The 21,370-nt window shown below is 40.4% G+C and overlaps 1 protein-coding gene across 1 annotated transcript in view; it reads right to left on the minus strand.

The window, feature by feature from the left end:
* Positions 1-21,370, minus strand: part of ANO2 (anoctamin 2) — a 147,857-nt gene that overhangs the window by 83,549 nt on the left and 42,938 nt on the right. The window contains exons 11-13 of the mRNA XM_058022401.1: positions 10,837-10,971; positions 8,335-8,495; positions 4,399-4,481 (exon numbers count right to left, since the gene is read on the minus strand). Of these exons, the coding sequence (XP_057878384.1) occupies positions 4,399-4,481; positions 8,335-8,495; positions 10,837-10,971 (379 nt within the window). The remainder of the gene's footprint in view (positions 1-4,398; positions 4,482-8,334; positions 8,496-10,836; positions 10,972-21,370) is intronic.

The following is a 21,370-nucleotide window of genomic DNA, read 5'->3' on the forward strand; positions in this document are numbered from 1 at the left end:
ACTGTGGCCAAAATGCAGGACTCGACACTTGGATTTATTAAACTTCATCCTATTCGACTCTGCCCATTCATCGAATCATTCCAGGTCTCTCTGCAGAGCCCTCCTACCCTCCAACAGATCGACACACATCCCCAGCTTAGGGTCATCCACCAATTTACTAATGAAAGACTGAATCCCCTCAGCCATGTCATCAATAAATATATTGAACAGAACTGGCCCCAGCACAAACCCCTGAGGGATACCCTGGTGACAGGCCACCAGCTGGATGCAGCACCATTCACCACCCCTGTCTGGGCCCAGCCATCCAACCAGTTCCTAACCCAGCAAAAAGTGCTCCTGTCCAAGCTGTGTACTGCCAGCTTTTCCAGGAGTGTGCTGTGGGAGACAGTGTCAAAGGCCTTGCTGAAGTCCAGGTACACAACATCCACAGCCTTTCCTGCATCCACCAAGCGGGTCACCTGGTCATAAAAGGAGACCAGGTTGGTCAAACACGACATATCACTCCTAAAGCCATGCTGGCTGGTCTGATACCCTGGCCATCCTGCAAGCGCTGTGTGGTGACACTCAGTATAAACTGTTCCAGAACCTTACCAGGTACTGAGGTCAGGTCCTCCTTCCCACCCTTTTTGTGAATGGGCATCACTTTGGTGAGCTTCCAGTCATCTGGAACTTCATCAGTGAGCCAGAACTGCTGGTAAATGATGGAGAGTGGCTTTGCAGGTTCATCTGCCAGCTCCCTCATCACCCTGGGGTGGATCCCATCTAGTCCCATGGATTTATAAACATTCAAGCAGCTCAGCAGTTCTCGGACTGCCTCCTCCTGTATAGCAGGGAGACCATTCTGCTTCCTGACACCATCTGCCAACCCAGGAGGACAGCTGTCCTGAGGACAAGCCATCTTCCCACTAAAGATTGAGGCAAAGAAGGTATGAAACACCTCCACCTTCTCCTCATCTGCAGTTACTGAGTTCCCTCTCTCATCCTATAGAGAATAAAGGCTGGTCTTACCCTTCCTATTGCTGTTAAGATATTTGTAAAAACTTTTTTATTATCCTTTACAAAAGTTGCCTAATTAAGTTCTAAATGAGCTTTGGTCTGTCTAATTTTTTTCTACATGCCATAGCGACCCCCTTAAATACTTCCTGAGAGATCTGACCCTCCTTCCAAAGATGATACATCCTCTTTTTATTCCTAAGTTCCTTCGAAACCTTGTTTCCTATCCAGGCTGGACATTTACCTCGTTAATTCATCTTTTAGCACACAGGGACAGTCTGATGCTGTGCCCTCAAGATCTCTGTTTCGAAGCATGCCCACCTTTCCTGGTCTCCTTTGTTGTTAAGGCTGTTTCCCAAAGAGTTCTCTGAATATGTCTCCTAAATAGGCCAAAGTCTGCCCTCCAGAAGTCAAATGAAAAGTGTTATTGATATTCCTCCTGATTTCACCAAATATCAGGAACTCTATAATTTCATGATCACTGTGCCCCAAACAGCCTCCAACCACCAAATCTCCTACCAGCCCATCTCTATTTGCAAACAACAGGTCTAACCTCTCCTGGTGGGCTCGTTCACCAGCTGTGACAAGAAAGTTGTCCTTCACACACTCTAGGAACTTCCTGGACTGCCTCTTTCCTGCTGCATTAAGTTCCCAGCAGATGTCTGGAAGGTTAAAGTCACCTTCAAGAACAAAGGTTGGTCATCCTAAAACATTCTCCAGCTGCTTAGAGAATAAGTGGTCAACTTCTTCGTTTTGGTTCGGTGGACAATAACAGACTCCCAGTAGGATGTCAGACTTGTTGGCTTTCCCCTTAGTTCTTACCCATAGGCATTCAACTTCATTGTCATTATTTTCAATACTCATAGCACCAAGAGCCTCCCTAATATAAAGGGCCACCCCTCCACCTCTTCTCCCTTTCCTGTCTCTTCTGAAGAGTTTCTAGACATCCAGTGCAGCACTCCAGCTATGAGAGTCATCCCACCATATTTCTGTGATGGCAATTACATCATAGCTCTGCTCCTTCACTGTGGCCTCCAGCTCTTCTTGTTTGTTACCCATGGTGAGTGCATTGGTATGCATGCACTTCAGCTGGGCTACTGATTTCACTCCTAAGTCAGGCTTACCACACTGGGGCCTGCTTCCAGAGAGCCTAGCTGCATCCCTTTCCCCCTTCAAACTAGTTTAAAGCCCTCTCAGTGAGTTCTGCCAGTTCACAAGCCAAAATCCTTCTACCCTGAACAGAGAGATGAAGTCCATCTGGTTCCAGCAAGCTAGGTGCCTTAAAAGTTGCCCCATGATCAGAGAACCCAAAATTCTGCTGATGACACAAACCCTTGAGCCACTTGTTGGTAATGTGGGCTCTCCTATTCCCTCTTGTCATTTGTCCCTGCCACCAAAGGGACTGACCAGAACACCATCTGTGCTCCTTCCTTATCAACCACTTGACCTAGTGCCCTAAAGTCCCTTTTAATTGTCTTGACACTCCTCTTTTTAATCTCATCATTGCCAGCCTGGAGTATCAGCAGTGGGTAATAATCAGAGGGCCAAATCAGCTCAGGAAGTCTCTTGATAATATCCCATAGCCAGGCCCCAGGGAGGCAGAAAATCTCTATGGGATGGGTCCAGTCAACATATGGGGCCCTCGGTTCCCCTCAGAAGGGAGTCACCCACTACAACTATACCTCTTTTCTTTTTGATGTTACAGGTGGTGATCCTTCTGACAGATGAAGCATAATTGGGCAGATAATTTTCTTCTACATCATCTGGCTGACCCTCCTCATCCAGAGCCTCATACCGTTTCTGAAGTGGCACCTGGGTAGGTGATGGGGGTCACAAGGAATTTTAATTACCTCCCCAAGTAGGGACCCATTCCCACTCCCCTTCATCCAGCAGGTGTTCTCCTATTTTCTGATGGTGGAGGCCTTCCGAAAATCAGAAAAATATGGTGGTTCATCAAATATGCCACAGAGCCTGCCCAGAGTTTGCTCTCCAGCCTCTCAGTTTGCCCTGCAGTTGGTACAATCTCTGGCAGGGAGCAGTTTGACATCCCATGTGGGACAAGTTGTAATTTGTGATGTGCTAGTGCACTGGGTTTGCGTGACAACTCACAGACTGGGAGTACTTCGTTGTACTGTGAGCATCATCCACACCATAACAGGGGAGACAGTCATGAAAAAGCTGAGAAACAGACACAAAAGAGAGGAGGTTGCTGCCAAGTCAGCAGTGAAAGAATATTTCTGCATTACGGGATAGCGATGGAAGGAGAGTAATACTAGAGTGTGATGTCTGTTCTCAGGGTCTTTTTTGGTTGAGGTTTTCTGGTTTTTGGGGTTTTTTTCTAAATTTGTTTTTGTTTTGTTTTAGCCAAATATTTTGATCTGGGAAATAGGAAATAGAGGAATAACATCACTACCATGCTATATCATGAACTCCATCATGTCCGCTTGCTTTTCCCCCATGGTATTTGCTCCTGTTATTTATCTCCTGTTTGAGCTGGGCTCACCTAGCAGGGCTGAAGACTTGTAGGTGGCTTGTTGCTTAAGGAACTTTGCTGGAACATGAAGAGAAAAAATGGATTCAAATCCTCCCTGCAAACCAAGATGCTGGGAATATGGCCCTATTCTAGAGACATCTCAGCATCTAATGCCAGGGGAAAGTCCAAAGTCTACCTGTTCTTAGTATGATAATTATTTATGATTTTAGTCAGTGCACTTTCTTTAGTCAGGATTAGAAATGAATCCTTGGATGAGAGAGAATCATTAGAGCAAATCAAAGGATGAAACTATGAACAAAATCAGGGACATTTTAAATACCAATAAACAAGTACATCTCATTTTCAGTCAGTTCAGGTTATATCTGGAGATCCCATGGCTCACTGGAAAGCTCTTTGTGAATAAAGTCACACGATTTATTGTTTTGAAACAGCTCTGCTGGTGAGCACCTCGAGCTCGGGATGATGTACCTAAGGCATCATAGATGTCCACCCAGACCTCGATGCAAAAAATTGCTGATGGTACTGTGACCTGTGGCTGTCATCATCACAAAGAATTCATGTTACACATTAAGAAGTGACATGACAAAGTATTTATTCAGTTGTCATTGTGTTATTGCACACTGTACAATGGCAGATGGGCATTCTCAGCAAAACATGATCTGTTCTTACCTTATAAGCCTTTTCAACATTCATTATTAACTTCAGAGTGCTGAACAGTAAGGTATAGGTGAGGATTTGCTAAATAAACATTGATACTCAAAACTGTATCAGTTACAGTCCTTTATCTAAACACAGCCACAAATTGCATTGGGCTGGAGAACACTCATGAGAAATTTATACATTAATGCTTTTATAATATGCATCTATAGAACAATTAACACAGTAAATTAGCCCAGGGAGAGGAGATTTACCTCTTCTTCTTCCAGTCCAGTTAGATCCCAGAAGTAACTCAATCTCATCTGCAAACGCTTCCATTGTTCAAGGAACATGGTAGCTTTAAAAGAAATTAAACAATTTAAAAAATGATAAATCCAAAGCCTTGTGGTAAACATTTGTGTTACTTATAAGCTTCAACTGATATTTGAATCCTGTTATGCTAGACCCTTTAAAATTAAGAACTAAGAAATAGCCTCAGGCCCAATTTTAACAAAGAATTCAAGCAAAGCAGTGGGACAATAATTACTATCTTTTAAAAATAAAATACAGAAGGATGGAACATGGGTTGTCCAGACCCACTGTTAAGGTCTTGCCAGGAAATGGAACTGAGCCCAAAACTCTGAGTATCCATGGATGACATCATCTCTCCTAATTCACCATGAAACGTTCTGAGGTAGGTTTAGCCTGCTTCCGAAATAACTAGGATCCCCAGCAAGATGTAGAAAGAGATATTTTGAAATATATTACATGTAATATATTTCAATGTAAAAATGCTTTTTACTGTCAAAGACGTGGTGATTTTGCCCTAAAGGGCTGGCCTCTGGTTCAGCCTCCTGCCTCTCCTTTTTTTACTAATAAGAAGGAACAGATATTTTCCTCTTTTCCCATATTTACATATTTTTCTCCTGGCTGTCCTCTCATAATTGCTGTTAACTGTTAACTTTTCCTAGTTGCTCCTAATTTATGGACTTACAGATTTATTAGAAAAAGAACTTCTATATCTTGGGTTGTGGACAGGTATTTTCAGATAACAATATCAGTATCAGTACTAAACTGGTACATGCCAACCAAAAACACCAAAACTCTACAAGTAAAGCTGTACCTATAAAACCTGGGGCACTGTTTTTCATTTTCTTATGCTTCACCTCACTTTTTCAGTGGGTGAAAAGGGTATTGTAAAAACACTGTTAGATCACAGCGGTGTTTATATCACTTCGGACATCTTGTAGATAACCCCACAAGACAGACAACAGTGGAGAATCCAATCAGCTTCTCTTGACTGCATCTACACTGTGAGATAACACTGAGAAAAGTGGGAACTCTGTGAAAATAACCTGTCACTTACAAGTCATTATCTATCCCAACAGTTAGCTGCAAATATTTTCTTCACAGGTATCATCCCATTATATAAGAAATAAATATCATTTAAAGAGGGGACTGGCAGCACACTGAAAGCAAATCCGGCCATTAAGCAATGAAGTTGCTGTTTGTGTTCCTCCCTTTTAGAAGAGAAAACATATAAAAGCTTTGTTTAGCATGGTTTGAAAACTCAAGGGTTTTTAGATATCCTAAATACAAAAACATTTGCTTATTTTCTAGGGTGCTATTACTCATTCCACTCTTTTCTGTTATATAAAAGCTCAGTTCAACATTTAGCTCTATAAAAATGTACTTGGCTAGATGCAGCGGGTGCTCTGAAATCAGTACGTCTGAGCTGATTTACACCAGGAGAAAAACTAAACTGATAGAGAGAAGGTTTGGATTGGATATTGGAAAGAAATTCTTCTCTGTGAGGATGGTGAGGCCCTGGCACAAGTTTCCCAGAGAAGCTGTGGTTGCCCCATCACTGGAAGTGTCCAAGGCCAGGCTGGATGGGGCTCTGAGCAACCTGGGGTAGTGGAAGGTGTCCCTGTCTATGGCAGGGCAATTGGAACTGAATGGGGTTTAAGGTCCCTTTCAACCCATTTGGGTGATTTGTGATTCTGTAAAATTTCTAGTTAAGGCATATGACACTGAAATTTACACCAGAACCCAGTCAGCCAGGCATTACTGTGAATATGGACATTTGCAGCAGGACTGCTAGAATCACAAAGATACTTCATGAGGAATCAGGATCAGCTACTAGAAGCATGAGTCCTTTGGAGATATTAACCATAGGAAGCCTTCTGCTTTCTAAAGAATCGGAGAAGACAAGCAAGACAAATGAATTCCTGTGCCCAATACTCTCACGAAATTAAGCCGCCCCAGATCACCACAGTTTGCTCTTTTAACTATACAGCTGGAATAGGTGTGTGAGTGAGCTCTGCCATTAAACAGATTGATCTCTAGATATAACCAGCACAGCCTCTAATAGTAGGGCAGCAAAACTTGATGTAATACTTAATATGAAAGCTGGACAGAGTTAGTAAAGACTGAATTATTTTGCTTTGCTGCTTTTTGTGTGTGCCAGCTGTATTTCCTTGAACTGACAAGCTCAGTTATCATGGTCCCAAGAACAGACTTTTCTAATCTGTGGGAAACTTTTTTTGGAGGAGGGCTACAGCTCTGAAAGGATTTTGTTATTTTTATATGCCTTTTTTTAAAAGCAGTGCATATGGAACTTTTCATCCTGTTCTGTTCCAGAAAAGGTTCTACTAATGTGTCTTAGTGCAAGGATATATCAACGTTTTCTTTTGCACCTTGCATTGCTGATACCAAAATACAATTTTTATGGATGAGGTTCAGTGGCAATTGTCATTTGCATGGATGCCAGTTTACAGTAGAGTTTTTTGTCAGGAGAATTATATTTTATTTATCTTAAGCTTCACAGCAGCAGGTGACACTTAACCTGCCAGTCTACTCTGTAATCTGAAGTAGTATAATGAATTCTTCTGAGAGTCTATAAATAATCCACTTTTTTCTATTTCTCAGTCATAATTCTCTCTAATGTTTGCTCTAGGGCTTCCAGGAACTGGTAAAGAAATGCTTCTTGCTTCCATGATCTGTTCTGTCTGCAAGTTCCTTAAAAACCTTCTGCTGTCCTCACCCAATGCCAAGCCACCAATCAGTCCTTTCTCAAACAAGCCATAAAATCTTAATAGGCTTGCAAAGAATAACATGCTCGTTGCAGAGGGATGGCTATAACAGAATAACATATTTTCTCAATTTCATATTAAGAATGATAATCTCATTTTGGGAACAATGTATAGGGAAATAAAAAAATCATTTTACAGCAGCAATAACACATTTAACTTCACAATAAACAAGTTGTAGAGTAAAGGAGAGCATAACACCAGCAAAAATTCATGCAAGCACAGTATACATGCCTGCCAGGGCAGAGGTGAGGTCAGAAAAACAGGAGTAATACTACAATGCATTAATTCATGTTTATGAAGTGTTTTGATACCCTCATGGAGACAGGGATATTTGCCATTAAAGAAAAGCAAGCTTGTTGAAATGGAATATTCTAAAATATATTATAATTTAAATGATAGTGGTCCCATTGCTCTTGGAATCCCATAAAATTTTGATAAAATTATGTGACTGAATTGTCCCACAAGAAAGTGGGACCAAGACTAAATTAGACTGTTTCAGCTGTTTGCACGGTACTAATCCTCAAATACATTCTGGTCCCAAATGCAGATGGTATTAAATGAGTGTGATATGTTGATGGAAAATGAAGAAAAATTAGCAAATACATGGCAAAGTTTAGAAGTGCCATTAACAGCACAATGTCCACTGTGGAGAAAATGGCCTCAGGATGTGCCAGGGGAGGTTCAGGTTGGACTTCAAGAAGAATTTCTTGTCATTGGAAGGGGCTGCCTAAGGTGGTGATGGAGTCACCATCCCTGGAGATGTTTAATAAACAACTGAACATGGCACTCAGTGCTCTAGTTTAGTTGACAAGGTGAAGATCAGTCAAAGGCTGGACTTGACGATCTTTTAGATCTTTTCCAGACTTGGTAACTCTGTGATTCTAAACACGGCAGTAGAGGAAGAAAAAACATTTTTTTTCTTTTCTGAACTACACAACTCCACTTGTTCCAGGGCTTGCTGTTGATGGTGATATTTCTATCCCCAGTCTCAATACAGACAGCTCTCCCTGGACTTCTGAGGATTACCAGTTTCCAAAAGCCATAGGGATCCCATTCAATCAAACAGCACTTTGTCATGCCATGAAAAGTCCAAATAGCTTGCAAAGCAATACTTACCCCAGAGAGCCATAAAGATGGAGAAGAAAACTGTGGCAGGGTTGTCAAATAAGTGACTCGCTCGAGCGGTGGCACAGGCAGAGCTGAGGTTCCAGTAATCACAGAACTTGTCACAGAGGGGGCACATGGTGAAGGCATTGCGTTGGTCACACATCTCTTTGCTGTGACAGACAAGGGCACAGGTTCCTCTGAGTATCCCAGCTCAGAAACTGTGGATGTGCAGTACTGATATCAAGCAGCAGATCACAGCTATTACAAGCTGTCTGCAATATCTGTGGCCTGCCCTTGCAGAGAGCAGGAGCTGTGTGTTTCTTTCATTGCCATGGATAGTAATTTTTTAAACCCTTATAGGCACCTTGCCAACAGGCAAATGATGCAACACTCAACCAGACTGATCACTGCACTCTATTAGTGAGTTAAGGAAGACAACATCACTGAAGACAAGGTTAACCACACTAAAAAACCAAAATTCAAACACAAAAGTGGAGTTTGCCTCTCTGCAGTCAAGTTATGCGATTTGATACAGATCAGATTTAAATCACTGAAAAGAAAGACTGAAGTGGTCTCAAAAGAAATTCAGTGCTTTTGTCAAAATATGCATTTTTTTATATGCTGGCACAAAAATATGAGAGAAAAGATTTTTTACAGATTTTAAGATCTTTACTTTTAAGATCTTTACTATCATTTAAACTCCATCTTGTTTGCTATGTATGTATTCAGTTTCTAAAACTCTTTGAAAAAAACATTATCAGTATCACTTTAACAGGACAAACACTTCAGGGCTGAGAATGCTTTCAGTATTTTCCATGAGGTTTGGATGTGAAAGCCTTTCATACATGCTCAGTCTCACTTAGGTGAACTGAGTAGTGCAAAGTTCAATGTCCTTGCCAGGATCATGAGCTGAGTTGGCACATTATTTCAATGATAGCTGGCATACGGTGATTATGATTGTTCCTATATGGACCATCCCGAAATAGGTTTTTCCTTATGACTTCTAATAAAAAAAAAGGACTATTCAAGTTCTATTATGAATATGTTTATATTATATAGTTTGAAAAGCATGCAGCTGTTTCCAGCTCTCATGTTGTTACAGTAATTCTGTATTTCAAAAGGCAGCAGAGGGTGCTGCAGATACATCTCAGCCATAAATCTCATTGCAGTTTAAATGTTAGTACAAGCTTTCACCCGGACAAGCACTAAGATTTATTCAGATCAAGCTAAGAAAACAGACCCTGCCTCAGATGTGGTGCTGTTCATTATTTACCTATCAGTAACCTTGTCCTACTGCAGTGATTTTAAAAGCTTACAGTTCAGGGACTGTCATGAGTGTGATCAGCATACAAGTACTGCAGTATCTTGTCTCCAGCAGAAGCCAAACACAGATAAGACACTGAATTTTTTTTCCATTGGGAAGCAGACATTAACATGACTGTATCACTTTGGCAGTCTTTGCGTAGTATATTCCCCTCAGGACACACAAAACTCAACATTATTTTTTGTATAGAAGGGGAATACTGTGAAGACCAAATATAGAATCACAGAATGGGTTGAGTTGGAAAGGACCTTAAAGATCATCCAGTTCCAACTGGCCTGCCATGTCCCAGGTTGCTCAGAGCCCCATCCAACCTGGAACACTGCCACAGAAGGGGCAGCCACAGCTTCTCTGGGCAATCTGTGCCAGGGCCTCACCACCCTCACAGGAGCAATTTCTTCCCAATATCCAATCTAAACCTGCTCTCTGACAGTGTGAAGCCATTCCCCCTTGTCCTGTCACTCCAGGCCCTTGTCCAGAGTCTCTCTCCATCTTTCCTGTGGGCTCCCTTCAGGCACTGCAAGGCCACAATGAGATCACCCCAAAGCCTTCTCCTCTCCAGGCGGAACAATCCCAATTCCCTCAGCCTTTCCTCCCAGCAGAGCTGCTCCATCCCTCTGATCCCCTTGGTGTCCCTGCTCTGGCCTGGCTCCAGCAGCTCCCTGTCCTTGCTGTGCTGGGACCAGTGCTGGATGCTGCTCTGCAGGTAGGCTCAGTAGAGAGGGGCAGAGGGGCAGAATCACATCCCTTGATCTGCTGGCATTTGCTAAGTCTTGTACTATTCTTCATCTTACTTGTACAAATGGTCTGATTTTAATGGGAATCAAGTGTTTCAAGAGTCATGGACACTGTTGGCATTAATTTCGGTGAGTTTCATATAACAACTTTCTGATTGAGCAGTGAACTATGTGCACTCATAAAAAGCAAATTAATATCTTAGAAAACAAACTCAATACACTGGACTCACTACACATTTCTGTTTCAGGAAGTGAGACATTGACCAATCAAATAAATATACACCCTTCAAATAGCTTTTCAATGCCTCTGTGTTTGTAATGCTCCCAGGGTTGGTAATTATACATCACTGTTCTTCAGACAACTAAAACCAGTTATTCTCACTACAGATTAATAAGAAAAAGCACAGTCTTATAATTTTCAAATAGCAAACCATGGATCACAGATAAGCTTACCTAGGAATGTCACTTTCGATGGTTAGACATCCATATAGAAATACAATAATCCCAACTACTGAAGATGGAATGAGGAATTCTGTGTATAAACCCAGCCATGCAAAATAAAGTCCTATCTTTTCTCCAAAATACTTCCTGAAAAAGAGGGGAAAAAAAAAGAAGAAAAAGCACATGCCAAGGATATAATTTTAAAATGTGTTTTACAGCTTCTAAACAGACCCAGAAAGTTAAAATACGAATTGTGAAAGACATGAATGAAAACTCTGAGGATCTTGAAGACAATAGGACCAGGGGGATGATTTAGTCATTTGGCAACTTGGGCTTCTCTGTTTTGAGAAGATGGTCCTGGTTCATTCTCCTGAGCTGAAAGTAAGCAAGTATCACTGCAATACATAATATCTGTTCAGAGAAAACTGTGGTCTTTGCATCTCTTAAAAGAAGTCAGTGAAATAGGAGAAAACATTGGAAAATACTTGATGCCACAGAGGAGCACAATATTTTTTGCCTCTGTAGTACTCCTGGATTCTGTTAGTGAGAGTCATAGAAATAACATCTATGGGACCATACTGACAACATCCTCTAGTATCTTAAAAGATGACTAATCTGGAACTGCTGCTAAAGGAGGAAAGTTTACTTGCACACTTAGCACTGGCTTTTCAGAAAGAATAATTTTGTCAGGTTAACAGCCCCTGGACAGGTGGTTAGAAAAAACAGTGTCTGTTTTGAGGAACAGCCCACTGCAGATGTTGATAAATAACTGGTAGAACTCAGCCCAGCATCTTCATGAATCACACTGCAAGAAGTAAACTAAGTATAGATGACCCTCACTGATCATTCTAATGTACAGTTAGGAGTGATTACAAATATTGCAAAACCCAAAGACCTTCATAGAACTGAAGAATTCCCCAAAATTTAGACAAAATCCAACAAGGTTAAAAACATTTCACAAGCCAGAGAAGAAGATGGACAGTGTTGTACAAAACGCAGCTACAAAGAGAGCGCTCAGGTTACGGCATGGAGTGTGAGTCAGTGAGACATTTACACTTTGATAGCCGCAAAAACGACAATAAAATCATGATATTGTGTCTAATAAAAGAAAGACAACCTCCTCATAAAGGCTGAGCATGATCCCAGTCTGAGATTTATTCTGATGCCATTTACCTTAGGAAAGATTTATCCAAGTTCAGCACCCCAGATTTGCATCATTCCTACTGAAAATGCTTAAATGAGATTTTTGGAGGTCCAAACTGAAATTTTCTACTCCAGAAGTTGGGTCTAAGGGTCAGACATGCAACAGGAGAGACAGAGCAGGAGTGCAACCATGGCAGAGAACCAAGGGACAGCAAAACAAGACTCCACAGTCACTTCCATCTCAGAAGAGGTGGATAAGGGAAGCAACAGTGAGGGATTTTTATTGCTACTGATCCTGCTGTTGTTCTCACACCATCATAGCTGCAACTAACTCCACACTTCCAGGCTCTCCCACGGAAAACTGGCAGTCCAATCCTGCGTATTTCAGTTTTGCCTTCTTTGAGTGCCTCTATTTCTCATGTCTAACCAAACTTGCTTATGCTTTAGAAAGGATGCATGCAATCCTTAAGGAGAAAGCACAACAAAAGCATTTTGAGGAAATACACAGACAACATTATCTTTAGTATGAGGGGATGCCATCCAGAACCTGGGAAATTTTACGAATTTTCAAGGAAAAGAGTATAGCCCCTATACCTGACGCTGCAAGGTACCCTAAGCCACAAACTGTATGAATTATCAAACAGCACAAGTGAAATCATCACAGCATGGCTTGATTAGCACTAAGTTAAGATTTGAAGCACCTCGGGACAATGGATGTACAGAGAATACAAGGAAATATTATATGATATAGCATATTTTATGAAGTGATGAATATTTGCATTGCAAATACAAGCCATATACTGTGGGACTGTCCTCTAACCTGGCACATGTCAGGTAATTTTGGTGGTAATTGTAAGAATTACCTTTTTTTTTCACATTTGAAAATAAATATATATTTTTAATATACCTGTTTGTTAGTATACTATGTTGTTATTATAGCTTGTTTAACACACACATTTTAATACACGTTTTTTAATATGAAATGAGAGAAGGCATAATTGATTGAAATACAGAACTAACCAGAAGGCCTAAAGGTTTTCTTCAAGCCTCTTGTGTGAGTCAACGAACAGCAGCAATGGTGTTGGAACAACACAGGATAGAGGGAAAATCCATTTGCTCTCAAGTTTCCTCCTGACTGGGAAATGACAACCTCAAATTTGACACTAAAGCAGGAAAAGGAGGACCAGAGGGAGATTATCCTGATTATATCTTCTTACTGCTTCCTTGTTTGTTTGTAGAAATGGGCAATGGGCACAGCTAGTAAAGTGTTTCAAATAGGTCAGAGCAGGCACAAAAAAATTGTCCAAAGTTGTTCAAAACTCTCTTTTCTTCTGACAAAGGGCCATAGATTAGCACAGAAAGAGTTCAAATGCCAGCAGCACTAAAGAGTAGCTGATCAGGGTCAGGAAAGTTGAAGTTTATGGCTCAAGAGGCTTCCCTTTAAATTTTTAAGCCTTCCAGTGAGAAATGTGACCTGCAACCTATAAAGCGAAGTGTTGCTATTTGTATCCATGCCAAAAGAAAGTGAGAAGAGCTCAACAATGTCCTGGCAGTATGGAAAAAATGCAATTGCTAAGAAGAAAACTGCACTGTGTTTTGTGACTTAACTGTTTTGAAAAATGAAAATAATTAAGGTGCTGTGCCCAAGCTCAGCCCACCAATGTGCTAGAAAGTGAAATAATCTAAGGAGAAGTAATGACAGAGCTTGGAAACATAATGAACAACTTAGATGTGAGGTTATCAAGTCAGAAAAACATAGGACATAGACATGTCTTTTCTGTGACGCATTCCAAGAACTCTTCTCTGGTTCCTCTGAATAGCAGTCATGGTGTGCCAACACCTGCGACCCCCCGTATCAACATCTACTGCAGCTGCTGCTGGATTCAGTAGTAAATGAACAGAGGGGGAAAAATGTGCTTCAAGGGTAGAGGATGATGTAAGGCAAGAAAAAGTATTTTTACAAGTTTTTACATGTTTACACCAAGAACTTGGCCTGTTCTCTCATTTACATTGGGATAAAACCAGTCTGATTTTCTTATCCTACAGGAATTATCCATGATTTATGCTGGCATGGCAAAAGAGGAGAATTGAGACCAGAGTCTTGCCCTGCCTCAGTAGCTAATTCACATATGACTCACATATATCCAGGCAAAGCTAAGAACTAATCCTTTCCGAAGTGCGCTCATAGATACTGTAGAATGTCACAAAAAAAGTGTGCGCTGGCACAAAGGGAAATGCCCCTTTGTATACACATATTCCATGGAGGCAGGGGTTATTCCCAAACTAAAGGGCAAATGGCTTTGATAAAGAATGTGCAGTTCTCCTATCAAGAGCAGCACCCAAGGCTTTTCTTATGTATGTTGATATATCATAAGATGAAATTTTGTGCTTCTCATTTTAGAAGATTTTATAAAGGCTGCTTAAATGACCACCTACCAAGTATTGAGTTCTCATGAACAAGAATCATGTCTTTCAATAAAGATTTGGTCAAATTACCCATAACTCCTGAACAAACTGAACAAAAGCTGCTCTTCCAGCAGATTATCAGAAACAGTATTTAAAAACTCCCAACAGCAACAGCAACAACAACCACCTGTAGAAAGTGTATTCCCTCCCAGAATTAGAAGTGCTGAGAAGGTCACAGCAGAAACATTGGCTTGGTTCCCTCTGCTTTACCCATATAACACTTAAACCAGACATCTGCAATGCACTTTGGTCTGTCTGGTTGCAAAACCAACATCAAACAGAATAACTGATTATTAAACTCTCTACTCGCACGTTGGTCATAGTGCTCCCATGCCAAGTTGTGCAATTTATAAATAGACTAAGGTTTGGGGAAGGGGGGGAGAAAGAGAGAAGGAAAAAACCCTTCCGTTTTGACTCTGTGAAAACAAGTGTGGGTACCTGGAATGTGAACAAAGCATGTGGTACGTGACACACACTGGAAAGAACTCTGGAGATGTTCAGGAACAAAGCTAAAAAAGCAAGGAAAAGGCATTGTGGACACTGAGTCACCTAACCAGGAAATCGGAGCAGAACTCTTCAGTTTTTAAATTTCCACAGCCCACTCTAGGCCAGCTGTTACTTCATGTCTCAATTTCATTCCATCAGCCTTTTGGTGGAGGAGCCATTTAGATGCGATAGTTTCTATGCAAAAGAAAACTATTTACAGCTGCCGCTTGGGTAGGTTTCCCCTGTGCAAATGGTCACACATACATCTAATGCCTTCAAAATAAACTTATTTGACAGTTTGGTGGCAAAATTCTGGTGTTTCTGCTGTAGGAGAGGAGGAAAAGCAGTTTCGTTTCATGTCAGAACATCTTTACTACCAAGGCTATTTTAAAACTTTTTTTCCCTGCCCAGGTGCACATTCCATCTCTGACCTGCAGCAACAGCCCCCAGGACACAATTTATTCTTTCAGCAATTTTGCAACCAGAAAAAAATGAACCATTATGCTGCAGGTAGAACTATGACTACCCTTAGAAAGTGAGAAGCAATTTCTAGCACATGGTAAGTTCAAAACAGAGGTATTTCATTTGATTCTGAGATAATAGTTCCCACCATTCGAAGATTCCATCTCAAAACTGCAGACTTCTTTCAGAAAGACTGCTGGAGTATATAGAAAGCCCCAGTCACTACAAGACAATCAGGAACATTGCTGAACACCCCAAGATTTCACTCCAGGTAGAGCTGCCTATGTCCAAACTTTTCTGGATTTGCCATTCTTTCTTCGCTTGAAAATTTTCTCAGGGCAAGATTCAAGCATTTATTACAACCATCTGGGACACCTGGGTGGAATTACTGCTCAGCAGCAGCACTGAGGCTGCTGTGCATTCAGAGATTATGGAGATTTCCACCAGGGTTGGGCCTGACAGCATATATTCCATCCAAGGAATCTCAAGAAGGAACATATCAGTGCTAAATCCAGATACTCAGAGAGTGCACCAAATGGAGCAATATGAAAGCCAAGAAAAGATCCTGGCAGAAGACAATATTTTTTTAATTAAAATTTTAAGAGTGGGAAAAATAACAGCTACAGAAGCTCAGACAAACTGCAATGCATCTGAGTTTGAGGTAGGAAAGAAAATGTCCTTTAGAAAGGCCAACTGGTTCTGCATACAGAAAACAAAGAAAGGAGACTTCGTCCAAGGTAAAAGCATGTTTTTCCCCCTTATAATGGGCATAAAAATCAAGAATGCCCAGTAGAGATTGATTAAAAGTGTGGTTTTGAGTGGATTTTAGAACCTGAACCTTTTCCCCTGAAAACAGAATGAAAAATGTGCCACCACAGCCATTTAATCAAGCCGTTTTCATTAAAGTTCTTGTTTGAAAACATTACCCAACAAATATTTGCCATTAGGTATATATTTCCTCCAATGGTATAAAAGTTTGGAGTCAAACTTACCTAAATTACAGATATATTTATCTTTCAAGGCACTGTGGAATTTTAATTGTGATTCCTTATAGGAGAAGAAAAAATTCCTCTGTCAAAATACTGCACCTCTATGGAGAGCAGAAACTGCAAATTTTACTTAGAGGTAAAACTATGTTTTTTCTTTGTTTTTTTTTGGCTCTTAAGAAAAATAACTCTTCAGCAAAATAGCAGGGAGAAGCTGATGTTGTGGAGGAAGGGGATATTCAAATTCTCAAATTCTAGTGGATTAAAAAACTCAGGGGAAATATTATTATTATTATTAATAATAATAATAATAATAAGTCAGGATTTGTGTATTAAATGCAATTTAAAATAGCAAAAGGACAAACCTTGAAAAGAAGTAAAACTAGGACAAACCACTCTAAGCCTCACAGATTCACAAACCTTATGCTTCCATTCCAAGAAATTGTCAGAATACAGCTGAAAGTGCATAGCTTGTGGTGATGGATTATAAACTGAAAAAAGCCTTTGTTTACTGACTGTAGGAGAAAGAACAATAGAAGCATAATAAGTAGACATGTAATGTGTTTGAGACAGAAATTAACGCTGACAACTGCCAAATGGATAAGCAAACAACACGATACTGCGTAGTCAGAGGAACTCTAATTGTATTCTCCTCTCTGTTCTGGGACAATACAAAACCTCAGAACAGCTCTGAAAGGATTAAGTGTCTGATTACATTATTGTGTTGATGTTTCCTGTCATGTGCTTAGTATAAAAAAGTTCTAAATGTCCCAGATCCTGCAGAAACCGCAGCACACCGTGCTCAGGGAAGGCATTTTCAACAGGAGCAACACAGTGTCACATCCAAGAACTCATGCATAAGACAACCCATGGACACTCTGCCTCTCCTCACCTTTCTTTTATTCATTCTCTTTATTTAGCATTTTTTAGAAAGTCAGCAACCTTCCTAACCTGGAAAATTAAAAATCCATGGCTACCTGAGGCTAATTCAAAGTGAATGAAAGTCAATCAGAGCTCACCTGTGGGGAAGGAAGTTTCATTTTATAAACAACTCAGGGCACCAAGTGACACTCTATAGAAGAAGCAATTCATTCAGTTATACAGATAATATTTTCTCTATAAGAAACAAATACAAATAAGAAGTAACTTATTTCATGTGAATCAACCTTTCTTTTAGGAAAGGAGGTTACTTAGTCTTTTACTTCCTATTTTTTTAGTACCTATTACAACTTGCTTTTCTGCCTTTTGTACTTGACAATGTGAGGTCATTGCGTCTCATCACTTCTCTAATCTCTAGAATCTCTAGAATCTCCACTTCTCTATTATCTCAAGATAATTTTCATGATTTTATTCATCTCATTTAACAAGTGTGAGAACCTCAAATACCGGCATCTTTTCCTAAATATCTTTCACTTATAATAACTAATATTTCATGAGAGTTTTCTTGCTTTTCAAGTTAATATAGCTAACCCTTACTGCAGAGCCTGAATTCATTTCATGTATTTATTTTAGTAAGTAGGTCCTTGTTAGCACTTGCACAGTGTAACTGCTGTCAGATAGACACCGTCTGGTGGCTAATAAGCAGAGGTATCATTTCCAATTAAAAACGAGTATAAAAAATTATCTTTCAATGACCTTAGTGGAAGGGAATTGAGTCAGGGAATACTGAAGCAAACTGGAAATCCATATGTCTGTAGGTCCTGATGGAATGCACCCACGAGGGCTGAGGGAGCTAGCAGATGTCATTGTAAGGCAGCTTTTGATAAACTTTGATTTATGGTGGCAACTGGGAGAAATGCCCAAAAGCTGGAGGAAAACAAATGTGACCCCCATTTTCAGGAAGGACAAGAAGAAGGACCTATGGAACTACAGGCTACTCTAACTCACTCTCATTTGTGCCCATCAACTCTTGTCACAGGAGACAGCTGAAAAGAGCCTGGTTCCATCCTTTTCGTACGCCCTGCTCAATATGGCATAAAAAAATCTTAATTTTTGTGCTCTCTGTACTGACTGTGGAAGATTTGTCATATTGAAAGCTTTCCTTAAACTTGTGTTTTCTGGGCATAATTTTTACGTGGTGCCCAGTTCTTGATCTCTTCCCTTGTGATCCTGGTTTTGTCCAATGTTACTGGATCAGACAAAGCCATGGTCTGTCCTAACATAACTTACAGATAGAGAGGATCCTCATACAAAAGATCTTAGCATGAGTGAATACCCTTAAATCAGAAACGGGTTGGTCTTGACCCCTGGTCAGCACTCAGGAGTCAGAAAAGAACTTTCTCTCTGCCCAGTAAGCCATAACCAGAACCTTCTACAGAGATAAGACATTAAGAGCAGCTCTACAAGAAAAGTAAGCAGACCTGGAGCCACCCAAATACAGCAGCTTTTTTCTACTCCCCGCAATTCCCAGCCACATACACCTCTAGATTCCTACAAATATTCACATAGGTAAATAGTTAAATGTGCACAACTTCTGTTTCCAAATGTATCACCTCTGTCTTTTCCTTCTCTAGTTTGAACAAAGAAACTTCCATTTCCTATCAAAATCCACTGATGTCACATCCAAAGACACATTTTGGGTGGGACCTGTCAGTCATGTCCATTCAAAAATATAAGTTTCTGGCTGTGAAATTTAGGCATCATTCAGGCACTACTGAACTTAGCCTGAGACAGTTCTTAACACAATGAAAACTGAATTCTAGCTGCCTACAAAACTCCTCAGTCAAAGGGGGAGATCCCAGGAAGTTGTGCAGCAACCTCAGTCATCTAAGACTTGACTTTGCAGTCCTGATGCAGATATACACACCTCCTGCTCAATCTAGCTTTTGGACATCCCACTGCAGGAGGGAGGCATCTGGGTGGTAATGAGGATCCTAGTGCTCAGACAGTGATCTGAAGCCTGGGAATGATGTTTACCAGAAAGCAAGGATCTGCTTTTCCTCACCACTACAATCCAAACCTACTGATTTAAAATTCCATCTCTCATACAAGCAACAATAAATAAGAACAAGCTCTTGCCAAAAGAGACAGAGAGAAGCACTTCCTACAGGACTGGCAAAGTCTGTGAAATGCAGAGCTGTAAGTAAATCATCTCACTCCAGTCACAGGCCTGTATCCAGCAGAATAATTCAACACAAATTCCTAGGTGATTTATGCACCACAAGTAAAACCCCTCTGCTTTGCAATAAACAATGGCTGGAGCACTTGGGTAAGGCCTTTGATGAGAGGTTCCAGTGAGGGGAGGGAAAACTTCCTACAACTCAGCTGAAAAGAGCTGCCCTACCATCAAACTCCTAAAATGCAAACCATTTTCATGGATCCATGAAAATAAAGGCCATTTATAAATAAACTGGAGTTGTGGGGGGTAATGAGATCATGGAAAGGGAAAAGAGATATAATTATGGGGAAAATGTTGATTTTTCACCAGCTCAGACTCTGCTCCAGAGTCCCACATGCTTCTGGCCCCCTCCAGGAAGCTCTCTGCTGTAAAATCTGGCAGGAGGGACATCAAGGATGAGTGTATGCTGGCACAGCACTTCCCCCTGCACCTAGAGCTTTAATGATGACAAACTGCAAGCTGGACTGATTTCACGTTGGGAAGGAATCTTCACTATAGAGATTCTTGGAACTAAAAAAAGATGTTGTCCTCAAAATGCAGTAGGGTAACAGCAGAAGATATGCACTGTATTACTTGAACAATCTGCTTATATATTTCCTTAAAGTTTTAAAGTGAAATTGTTCTGCTTTAGAATAGAAATACGTAATATGCAGTGTGCTCTTATTTGGTGAAACCTTACTTACTCACAGCTGCATTTCCTTGCCAAAAATATTTGTTTTTTCTTATAGCCCAAAGCAGTCCACAAAGCCAGAGAAGGATATTTTTACAGATTAAGAGACAGGAGTGAATGGAATTGTTGGTGAATATTATAATGGTCCTTTATTTCCTTTTGTTATGAAGAACTTTAAAATTTTCCAAGACTGACAGTGCAGTTAAATTCCCTGAGGACTGCAGACATTAGAAGAGAATCCCCAGTCTGTACCAAGAGTGAGTATAACAAATATGTGGTTCCTGTCTTTGGTGTAAATCATCTGGGAAATGGCAACAATTGTGTGGTCAGAGGGAAGGTCCTGAGGCAACAGGAATAACCTATAATAATTCTACAGTGCCACATCTAATCTTCCAGCATAGACACTTGAGTTAAAGAATGACTTTCAGTTGGCATTCCTACTGAATAAGAGTGAAACAGTAATAGTTAAATATATGTTGCATGCTGTATTTAAAAATTAGCAGGGCACTTATTGAAAACAGAGGGCAGGAAAGGCTGTAAGTAAAAAGGATGTTGCTTCATCTGTCCATCAAAGCCTGAATTTAAACTTACGTTACACCAGAAAAAAAAAAAAAAAACAAAAAACAAAAAAACCAGAAAAAAAAGTTGAGTATAATCTAAGTAGTCTAAGAAAGGAGGGTCACAGTAAATAACCAAAAAGCACAAATGTGACTGATGTCTGCTAAGGAAAAAATATCCACATCAAGGCTGAGCTCAGATACCCCCATGGCACAAAAGAGAGGGGTGGCCATTCTCCAGGTACATCTACACTAAAGCTCTAACATTACCCAGGGAAAAAAAACCACATTTATTTTAGTGGTAACAGTCAAACTTGCAGTCAAGCAAAATATGGAAGATAAAAGCAAGAAAAGTCATCTCTGAGAACAGACAATCAATTGCACATGTTTGGTCTTCTTTATGTTTCTCACAGAAGTTTAAACCATAGGATTTCTATGAAATCATATCGGCACAGTGAAACATTATAATGGAGACAGCAAAATACAAATTAAGATGGAGTGTAAGCAGATGTACCTCTATTTTTAACTCAGCTGAGTTGTCAGGTCTGCTAAAACTCAAGAATTCCTCTAGCCAGTGACAGTTTAGTTTAACACTGGTAATATTTACCAACAACACAGCAGGGTGCTGTAATCTCATTCTGAGTTTACCTGTTCCACT

Source organism: Melospiza georgiana, chromosome 4 (assembly GCF_028018845.1).
Source record: "Melospiza georgiana isolate bMelGeo1 chromosome 4, bMelGeo1.pri, whole genome shotgun sequence".
In the NCBI taxonomy this organism is placed as follows: domain Eukaryota; kingdom Metazoa; phylum Chordata; class Aves; order Passeriformes; family Passerellidae; genus Melospiza; species Melospiza georgiana.